Source organism: Streptopelia decaocto (assembly GCF_964273445.1).
Source record: "Streptopelia decaocto genome assembly, chromosome: 1".
In the NCBI taxonomy this organism is placed as follows: domain Eukaryota; kingdom Metazoa; phylum Chordata; class Aves; order Columbiformes; family Columbidae; genus Streptopelia; species Streptopelia decaocto.
The window spans coordinates 73733584-73745125 of NC_138663.1; the positions used below are offsets into that span (position 1 = coordinate 73733584).

Consider the following 11542-nt stretch of genomic DNA (forward strand, 5'->3'; position numbering starts at 1 on the left):
GCTAATGAACAGAATTTACAAGAGCACATAAGCACCAGCTGGGCTTTTGGAAGTAACCTCAGAACATCAGGTACTCAGACCTATTAGAAATCACATGGGACTTAGGGGTCGTAGTCCCTCTTGGTTCCTTTGAAAGTTCAAGCAATATTTTTCATCTAACAGGTGAGGAGACTTGTGTTGCTAAATTATTTCCAAAGGCTTAAGGAACACAACAGTGAAAAGGGGTATTTGGTGCAATTTTCAAAAACACTTGAGTGATTTCTAATTCAGTCAAGTCAGTATGGAAAACCAGGTTGAGAGCCTACCTATATCCTTAGGTTCCCAAATGCCTTGGATTGAAATTATGTGGTGCTTAGAAAAATCTCCTATTGTGTTCCAATACATTTTTTTTAACACCATAGTATGTCTATAGTTTTAAAGTTTCTACTGGTAAGACACAAGTGAACAGGTGAAGTAGCCCTGTATGATTTTAGAGCTCTTCTCTCTCAGAACCAAATTCTGGTAAAGTCGCAATTTTTCCACTGAATTCAGATTTCATGCCTTTAATTAGCTGCAGATGCAACTGGTAAAATCAATAACATTTGGATAATCATTTTAGGCATGAAGTCCACTTGGAAAAAGGAGATAAATTTTCTCCAAATACGTTTAGGCACCAAACTCCCAGTAAAATCTGTAGGCACCTAAAAGCAACTCCAAAGTCACTTACATTGCTCTGGTACAGATTTCCAAATCAGATCAAGTACCTACTGTGGATTTAAAATTACTGGAGTCAATTTCTGTGCCCATGTAAACTGGTCTTTCTCCACTGACTATTGCTGTTCATTTATAGTAGCATAGAATTTGACCTTGAAAATACAATTCCTTTTCAAAAGTGGAGATATTTGAGAGATGATGGCAGAGAAGGAAATGCATATATTAAGTCAAACCAGCTCCACTTATTGCAATGTGTGCATATTTCGGTTTATCATTCGTAACCTTTTTTTGACTTTTAAGTGTGAGTTGACAGAAGGAGTACCCATCCTCCCTGTACTCCACTCCTGTTTTCAAAGTTCCCCTTCATCTTTTTTTCACCCAAGCACTTCAAATCCATTTGCATAAGTGATTTATTTGCATGACATGACTATACAGAACAGCTGCACTGGGAGGCTGGCCCAAGGAGAGAGAGTTAAGGTTGCATCAATCTGTTGATGAACCAGTTAAGTTGCTTTTTCCAGTTTTTCAAGATTCTATAGTAACAGAGTAATTTTTCACCTGCACAGGATAGAAAATAGCCTGAAGCATGGGCAGGACATCACTGAAGAAAAAATCCCAGGTTTCAGCTAAGGTATCCAGCAGTTTTTGCCCTGCAAAAACACAAAACAAACTAGTGAACCGTTTAGGTTGTAATTGGCTAACTGCAAAGACTAAAACAGGCAGGAAACAATGTGGATCTGCTATTATACACAAAGATGAATCATGTAACAGGTACTATTAGCAGTATGGAATTAGTATTCCTTTCGCTGTATGGGATCGTTCAGTATTTGTGACTTCCCAGATGACACATCTAATGTTCTTAAGTAAACTCAGAGATCTTGAGGTTAAAGCTTACTCAGAAAAACCCCGTGAAGAATAAAGAATACTAGTCCAGGTTACCTCCTCCTCTTCTTACAGTAGTATCTGCTGGACAAGACTTCAGAGGAAAGCGGCAGCAGAAGAACACAGCAGGATAAACATGAAAACATTCATGCAGAGAAATCTCCCCCACCACGCTCCCCTCCAAGCCATAGGGCTACACAGCAAGCTGTGTTCTGTGGAGATCCATCGCATCAGATTGATCCCTCAGCTTCCCTGTACCTCCACTTACACAGAAAACCTCACCCAAGATCTATGGAAGAAGTGCATGGTGTTGCGGCTCTACTTTTTACTGTAACTTTTAAAGGATGCCGCTAAAACATGTTATGACATGAGTCCCCCATGGTCCTCACAGTGAGGCTACCTCCCTCTCTATATCCAGTGAAGACTGGAGAAGCTCTGGCCAGGTCCTACAACCAAGTTGGACACAGAGTTTCTCACTGAACATTTTGTAAAACACAGAGGCAAATGCAGAAGCTGAGATCTACAGGACAGGAAGCCTGGCTTGATAGCTGAATGCTGGCTTCAAACCCATGGTTCCCCAAAACAGCCTGTGTGACCTTGGGCGAGCTCTTCAGCATCCCTGTGCCCCTAACCCAACTGTGAAATGAGGGCAATGCCACTGCACCTCTGCCAGCAAGTATTATGGAGATAAATACATCGATAATCATGAGGCGTTCAGACAATAAAATACATCTATCAAGAAGGAAATTCAATAGCAATCCATCAATATTACTACTGGTGTCAGAATCAGATATTACGCTTAATTTTGGTTTTACAGCATTACTTAGGGCCTTGGCCAGGGAACACTATGCCCAGAATTGCACACATGTCACAAAGAAACTCTGCACTAAAGTATCTACACTTCCAAGTTAGTCAAGTGCCAGCCTTTATTATGGGATACTTGATCTCCCTGCATTTTTAAGCACATGACAAAGAGCACCAGCTCTGGCCAATCTGCAACTCCACATTTTTCCTGGGCTGAAGTGCTTTCAGTAACAAATGTGGACCACTGTGCTACACTGCAGCTGCTGGCTTGTGAACCACACCAAGGGCTTTAATCCTGCACCACCAGGCAGGAGTTCTCCTTGTCCTACATACTCATGCACAAGACTGAAAAGGGTGTTCTCGGTTTCAATGTTTTAGAATTTGTCTTGCATTAATTCTAGTGAAACGGCAGGGAGCCAGGTCCAGAATTTCCTAGCAGCTATAGCAGTAATAATAATAATGATAAATATGGTTGCATTAACCTCCATATACCAGTGTCCAAAACACTGAAGTGTTTCAAAGACATAACTCAGATCATGAAGGAGAAGCCCAACCGCTCTATGCCTTGAGGGCAGAGTGTTAAAAAGACTTAAATACGTTAGTTGCCCACAAGTTGAAGTGGAAACTAAGCCTTTACAAATTTGGCTCCAGATGTGGTTGCTGAACATTGGACCTTTTCAAACCGTGCTGCTGTAATATCATGAAGTCAAATTACCCTGATGAGATGAACATGACTTTACTGTCACACACTCCTTTCATCTTGTGGGCAGCTTGTTTTGCAAAGTAATGGATTTCTGTACAGCAGCTCAGAAAGGCTGCAGAGTTAACTGCTAGGTACACCTCATACTGGGGGCTGTGAAAGAATTCCTATGGTTTGTTGATCATGAGCATCTTTCACACGGAAGAACGTGACTTCCGTGTCCTTTCAAGAATACGTTTGTTGTACTGGCAGGAAATGCTCCCTACATTTACCATAAGCATTTGCTGGATTCCAGGAAGTGGGGTTACTCTAAATGCTCATTTTAATGAAGGACAATATAGTCAATTTTGTATGACATAAAACTACATGCAGTACTTTTCATAGTGCTTATAAAAGCTAATTGAAACTCCTGAAATAAGTATAAGAATTTAAAAAAAATCAGCATTTCAAAACCTCCTGCAGGACAAAAAACCATTCGAAGTGTGCTCTGAAGTGATCTTCTTCCTCTTTTGAGAACTTTGACACCAACTCAAACTACGGGAAACTCAAACTACGGGATGCAGGACAACCTGAGATTTGAGGGCAGGACGGCTGCTGCAGGCCCAGGAAGGGAGCCCTACTCAGAATGGGAGCTCCCAAGGTTTCCGTGCTTCCCACTTTGTCTTGGGTGTTTTGGGAGCCATGGGGTCACTGACTACGGGATGAACTCTGGGGTGCTACTGCTTCTGACGCCAGGAGACGCAAACTACAGCCTTGGAAACTCACATCTGCCAGCAGCTCCCCAGGCAAGCTACCAGAAAGCTGCCTGTCAGAAAGAACTCTGCCTCTGAATGAGATTCCTAAATCACAGCCGCCCTTCTGTAACTTGCCAGTTTTAGTGAGCTGACATTTCCAAGGTTGGACTTGGAAAAAACGTGACTGATTTAATCCTCACCTTACTAGCATTTCTCACCATCATTTAACAGGTAACCACAAAATGATAGACCAAATTCAAAACCAAAATAAACTTAACCACTTGCTGCAATGTTGTATCTGCTAAACATGGTCATAGATTTGAAAGCCACTTAGTAGTCTCACATTTTAATTTTTCATCTCACAGCTTTGATCTCAAACATCAGAGTATTTTTGATTTTCAAGCTAGTAAAACCAGACGAAAAATGAGTTGGACTTTGGTAGGTCTCTCCATCTGATTTGCCAATTCGGTACTTAAAAATCAACTTCCTTTGTCATTTGCAAAGCAGCTATGAAGGTCTCAAGATATTCATAGCTCCCCTTGTGCTCTTCAAACGGTTATTTTATATAACTAAGGAATTCTTAGAAGAGTTTGGATTTTGAACAGTATTTTTTAATGAGAAATTTGTTCCTTTTTTGCAGTGTTCAGGGCTATCGTCTTTTTGTGAGAAAAGCTGGGTCCCACAGCACCATCTTAATCTGATCAACTGTACTGTCAGTAGTGAAAGGTCACATTTAGGATTTACAGATAGCTGAAATGAATAGAAATATTTGTCTCCAGGCTACTGCTTAAACAGTATATTTAGACTAAGTGGTATTATGACTGCAGCTTTGGAAAAGGAAAGACACATTTCTTTAAAATTGCCTCAAGACTCTCCAAAGATCTTCAGACTATGTGCATGGGCAATAATTCTTGAAGATATTCTGAAACCATTTCACCCTCTGATGTTGTATGCCTATACACAGGACAATACAGCGTATTTAATGGCATATCTAAATGCTGCACAACAGCACAGGACAAAAAATGAACATGACCGTAAAATGACACATCGGGTGGAAGATATCCTTGATGTCTACTTCCATAAGGTGACACCTCCAGAAGGTGCAGACAGATAAATGGGGCCTTAACTGTAAAAAAAGAGACAGTGTCTGACCTCGTTTAAGTAAGCATGAATCCAGAATAAATCTTAAAACAACCTACAGCATTATTTTGGACTTAGCCAGACACTTCACGTAATTTGGATCTTAGTGCTTAGTTTTTTGTTTATTAAGATATCTCACTCTATTTTTCCGATTTTCCTTAACACTGAGCAGGCGGAGAAGGAAGTGTTCATGCTGGAGGTCATTTTTCCTTTACTCCCTCGCTGCTGCTCTAGGCAACCACCTCTCCTTGATGAAAGCCAATGGAACACCAAGGCAGGACACAACAGACTACAGGAATGAATACATACAAACTAATCCAGCCTCAGGAAGATAGCGGAAAGGACCACACTACCTTCAGAATGCATTTGCTAAAACTCCTGTGACAAACATAGACAGCCATGCCGAAATCCAATTTACCTTCATAAAACCGGATCTTGTCCCTTAGGATCACCATGCCTTTTGTGAGCAGCTGATTCTGTAAATAAAATAAAAACTACCTTTACTCAATTCTGTACTTCCCTACAGCCATCATATTTCACATTTGGTTCATTCTTAACTTTTGACAGTACAGGGGGTCTTTTATTTTAATAATCAATCATTAAAGGATGCCTCCTGTGTCCGTCTTGCTAAAATCACTTGGGACACTTGTGAAACTATGATATAATCACCTGCTGCTTTCAGAATACAGTATGTATTCTGTGCAGTACAAAGTGCTTCTCAAACTTCAAATGGCTGACTCATGACAAGAGTACTCTTTTTTGGAGAAGCAGAAAGAATAGTGCTTCAATGGATGGTGTGTACTTACTACTAAATGTCTTTCCTATTAACTACTACAATTAACTTAACTGTTTTACTCAGGAACTTAAATTTGAAATTAAAAGAGAATGTCTAAAGTCTACCGAAAGACAGTGATGTCATACAGAGACACAGTGACTGCACAAATCTTCCACAGCTTGGGCTTTCACTATCTAACTAACTAACTACATATATAAAATCCAAATCTCATTAGCCCATAAATGACAGAACACAGAGAAGTCAAAGGACATCTCTGAATGGCTTCAAAGGGCTCCAAATCGGCACTTTGAGTGAGTGAAATAATTTAGCTCAGTAGTGTATAACAAAACCTGATTTAAATGAAAGAAAACACATGCTTACCTGTAGATATTCAGTGAAAAAGGATCCCAGTTCTGTTTTCAATAATTGCCTGTATTAAAAAGAATAAGAAACGGATCTGTGTAACCAGCAAAATGTATTTAGCTGTGCACTGCACAGAAAAGGGAATGTCACTAATAGCAAAATATTTTCATATGAGCACAGAAACTGTCAATAATACCCAACGACAAATAGGACAAACAGGATCAACAATACCAAGACTCCCAACCAGCATTTCTGTGTTGAAAAATATCTGCTGTGCTTTTAGATGGCTCAGTTGCACGAATACAATATGAAGGGAAATGGAGCACATCCAGTGCTTTTAAAAATGCTTGAGTTGCTCTCCTGCTGTGCCAGGGTGTTGCAGACGTGGGAGAGCTCCTGGTGCTCTCTGCCCACCCATGGGTCCGAGCCAAAATCCAAGCAAGTGACTTGGCTGACGTGTGTTCAGAGCCAAATCATCTCTGTCCTGTGTCAAGTAAAAAAAACTCGAGCCAATACAAAACGTTTATGGAGAAAAACCTGCAGCAGGATGATATTCTGTGGGTTTTGTTGCAGGTATGAAACTCGGGCAGTTTTCACTAAAATGGTCACAATCTTCCAGTCAGGAGACCCATGACAGCTGAAGTTTCATATGGTTTCACTGAAAAAGCAGGTAGGAATTTAACAGTTTCACCTTTCGTGATTCCTTTACTCTTGAACCTACAACGCAATCTCAGAGGGCAAACGAAGCCCATAGGCAAAGGATTCCCCTGAAAAACTCCCAGATTCAGAAACTGAATTCAACCCGACACTTGCATTCAGACAAAACGCAGTACATTGCTGAAGAGCTGTATGTCATCGAAGTCTCGCATCTTGGATGCTGGATGTACTTCTCTGCACTCAGGTCACTATTTAGATGCATCGATGAGGGACACATGTCGATCAGACCTTGTAAAAATCTAGCCCCGGCTGGGTTTTCTGAACATCTGCAAATGTGGACTGGAGGTCTTCTGAAAACCCGTCCCTGTCTGACCACCTCAGGTCCCATGAAGAAATAAGATCAAATTCGACTTAAAATCTAAACACACACTTCAGTTAGGGTAGTTATGTAAATTATATGGTCAGTAGCATGTTATCATCTACCCCTTTGGGTTATGTCTTTAATGAACAACTCATTAATCAAATTATTTAACCAGTCAACAAATACACATCTGATTTAAAAATTTTAGCATTTCCCTATGCTCCATGAAAAGGTCTGCAGGAGTTGGATCTGATGTTTTTATCACCACATGCTTCAGCACAGCCTCTTGAGATCTTCTGGAAATTCAGGGAAAGGAGGTGCAGGTCAATCTCTAGGAGGCCAAAATACAACTTCTTTGGTATTGTGGACAGCACATGTTCACAACGACCTCATAGCATCCTGTGGAAACACTCTAGCCATAAATGAAACTCAAAATAAACAAAAGGAAGGGGGTTTTCAGATGCTCCTGAGCATCAAAATCCTTTTCAGCTATAAACCTGATTAATTCAGACAAACTATCTATGGACAAAAATTTTCAAAGCCAGCCCAGGCTTTAGCTGTAGGTCTCTCATTGCCACGAATGGCCACTATATGGCTGGCCCCATTGGCACGCTGTTGCCACATATGAGAGGACAACCCCTGCAGCTCCATCCTCTGTGGCGCCCACTGATAAGCCCTTGGCAGGGGTTAAAATCCACCTCCCCCAAAGATTCTTAAAGCTTTAGGAGTGCTCATGAGCCCCCACTGCAAGAAGTACAAGGATGCTACAGTCAAATTGTGCTGTGCTCACTCAAAATGAAAATTTGATATCCATGTGGCATGATTATTTTCTGGATTGCAAGAGATAGCACTAAAAGTTTTTCTTTTAACATGGACAGATAAGCCATTTTTAGGTTAAAATAACAAGAAAGTGGCAGTTCTGAATCCAGCTATGACAGAGACAATTTATCCCCATATATCTCTTAGGGCCACTGTTTAAAAAAATACTGATACTTTATGCTGACAAGTTTTGCTTAATTCTCTACCCTCTCCTCAAGCCCGCAGCCCTTTGAAGTCTAGAACTGGATTCCTCATAATCTTGAACAGGTGATTTGCAAATACTTTCTCTTTTCACATTTTAGGTTCTACTTATAATTCCTGGCATTTAGGGCAAGAAATACAAAATTATGTTCTACTTATCCAATAACTAGCCCTCTGATGAAACAAAATCCCACCACATTTCCATTTTCTCAGATGCAAATGAACTAAACAACCAGCTTGTGGTTAATGATATGCACTGGACTGCATCACACCAAGCAGCATTATGGCTACATTAGCATCTCTGTTTACAGGGTGGACAAAGAACTGACAGCACAATTAATGCATCTTGCTCTTTGAATCCCTAATAATACAGATACTTCACACTGCTTAACTAATTTCTCGTGAAATAGTGAGGCCCTCAGGCTACATCACAACACTGGTGTTTGGTGTTCTCTGTAGCCATATTCATTCAAAATAGATTCACAACAAAACTGGATCCAAAATATTGCCTGCATTTTTTTTTTTTTTAATCCTTGCTTAATTTCCTTTAACAAAAATCAGGTAGGTTGTCACCTGTTAGATCCTGGGTAATTCAGATTACTGAATAACCTTATCTAGATATCAGGACATCATGGTGGAATCCAAGTAAAAATCTGATTAAATCTAAAAGAAAACCCTGATAAGATAGCAGAGCTCTTTTCAAGCACATCTGATTTTGAAGCCAGTCATTTTGCACTCCCATGAAGCCTGTATATCATTGGTATCAGGTTTCATTGCCTATTTAATGACTTCATAAATTAAGATGATAATATAAATTCACATAAAATATGCTAAAATACCTCCTTACTTTTTTGTATCTTCGTGCAGCCACTACTCTGGTTCTCTTTGAAATTAACTCTTGCAACATTACTCAGAATGGCAAGTCAAACACTGTAAAATATCCATTAAATAAAGTTAAATGAAGCAAATGGAAACAAGTGATTTTACTGGACTTGAATTCTTGCTACAACAGAGGAAATGCCACTGAAATGTGCTTTGTTTCCATCAAATCAGTATCCTGAAACTCAGAAAAGAGGCAGCTATAAATATGTATTAGCTTTAATACAGGACATCCTGCTTCCACTGTGTTTCCCTTTCCTTCTTTTTCTTCTTTGATTTACAAGTGGTGTAAATAAACACTTTGAAATGACATATGGTGCATGAAATGAAAAAGGAAAAAACACTATATGCTGACTAATATAACACACATACATCAAAAGAAATACTAAACAGTAAGTACTGGCATATAGATTTTTATTACCTGACTTTTGCATCAATCCCCTATTAAATCACCAAGTAAGGGCTCAGAAGAAGTAATGTACAGGACATATGTTGCTGACACTTCCAGTTACTGGAGTATCCTCTCACTACCATACTGTACTTCATTAGCTTTAGCAGAGAGTTAAAGCAATATGAAAGACACTGAAGTCACACATTGATTTTACTAGTAGTAAGGCTTCTGAACACTATGTAACTCCATTTTAAGGCCACTTTCTAATGCCAGAGGAATGCAAGAATGGTGTCAAAAGGCATTGGTGTAAATGAGTGGCAACTTTTACAAGCCAAAGCTAGAAGAAAAGTAAATGGGACTGTACAGATTCGTACCCAGGGATGTTTTCTTAAATAATCAGCGCATACATAATCAGGGTACAAAGCCTCGACGTGTGTTTGGAAAAGTAAGTTAAACGTATTTGTTTGCATGTATGTGACATCCAGTATTTGAATATACGTGACATTCCTGACTCAAAATGATGGTGTGCAAATACTGCAGGCATAACGTAACTGTTCAAATATTTATTCTTGGTCTGTGAATCAGCTTGGATATTCAAAGTTCAATTATCAGATGTATCCCAGAATATGCTCTAATTAAAGTGGTAAAATAAAATAACCTATTTTACTGTCCTGCAATTGTTGAAAACAGTTACCAATAGTAGCCATTTACCTGAACAGTTCCACACCCAAATTCTGTCCAGTGGAAATAACGACTACTTGTTTCTTTTTATTTATGTATTTGTGGGGAAAATACACCTAAAACAATCATAAGGCAAATATACACTTGTTCTGCTTCTGAGGTCACGTTTATGAATCAGATATTTTTGCATTCGGTAATAACATTAACCCAAAGAAAGTTATTTTGAATCAAATAACAGCAGTAGTAAGTGGTATGTGTCAAATCAGTAATTTCTTAGTTAGGTTTTGAGCTGAATTTAAGTGAGGAAAAAGGGCTTTGGTTGCAAAGAAGTCAGAAGGCCCTAAAATGCTACTGACTGTGGTTGGCAGTAAAATGAAGCATACAGCATACAGTACAGTCGCTTCTGGAAAGAGGCTGTGGGTGGACGTGTGAACATGCATGTTTAAAAAAGTGCCACTACCATGCCCTCCTCTAGAGACAGATCTTTTGGCTGTTGTGTCCTCTTCACCCATTGGCAGTTTTATCATCTTAGCTTTTTTTCTGTGAATGAAGCCAGTGGGACACACTGGAGAAGCTTCACAAAAACAAACCTCAGAGTTGTCACCGAGAGCATAGGCAGCTTTTGGCAATAAATTAGAAGGTTGTTCATGCCAAGTCGAAGGGAAGACGGAACAACCTCAAGGCAGCAGTAGACAAGAACCAGTCTTGAAAGTCATGCTGTACCTCGCCAAATGCTTGTTCATCCCAGGAGAGTTACGCTGCTGATGCCTCATTTGCAGCTTTCTAGATTTCAAAATATTTTGTCCATCAGCTCAGGTATGAGTCTGCTTCTCCCAGAAGCAGAGCAAAACTAAGCGCTCAGCCAAGATAACAACAACGCAGTGTTATCCTTACCCTAACAAAAAGAATGGGCCTATCATGCAGCAGAAAAGCCCATCAAAAAATGGAAGGAAAATCAATCTATTTGTAGTCAGCTCGCCTGTTCGTCTGCCTGGGATGTTGCAATAAATTCAAAACAACTATATTAGCAATCATAATCATTGTGCAGGGTTTATACTCAGGTAAATGAAAGCAAAAACTGGGCACAATTCACCAAATACCGTCTATCTGTCTTCTATTTGTTGGTTCATACAAGATTATATTTGTCACATCAGCAGAAAAGTTTTTCCTCTTCTGTCCCTCACCAGCAGATGAGCATCCTGAGGCAAATGCACTGGGCCAGGAAATCTCAGCTCAGAACTACCAGTTTTTGTCATTCAGATAAAGCTGAACAATCTTAACTGTACTTACAGTAATAATGATCAACCATTATTCCAATATCTAACTCAAAATGATTGATGGAGCATGCTAACTGACAGCCACCCTAGAAAAGCTATTCTTTGTATGTCATTTTCTCCCCAGAGAAGAAATAACTGGAGAATATTTTTTTTTCATTTCAGAAAGACAAAGAGAGAGGGAAAAG

The 11542-nt window shown here is 39.7% G+C and overlaps 1 protein-coding gene across 2 annotated transcripts in view; it reads right to left on the reverse strand.

Annotated features, from left to right (window-relative positions):
• PRR5 (proline rich 5) overlaps positions 1-11542 on the reverse strand; it is a 54934-nt gene that overhangs the window by 31056 nt on the left and 12336 nt on the right. For both annotated transcript variants that reach the window (XM_082076049.1, XM_082076048.1), the window contains 3 exons: positions 6110-6158; positions 5372-5429; positions 1252-1343 (listed from right to left, as the gene is read on the reverse strand). In XM_082076049.1, coding sequence (XP_081932175.1) covers positions 1252-1343; positions 5372-5429; positions 6110-6158 — 199 coding nt within the window. The remainder of the gene's footprint in view (positions 1-1251; positions 1344-5371; positions 5430-6109; positions 6159-11542) is intronic.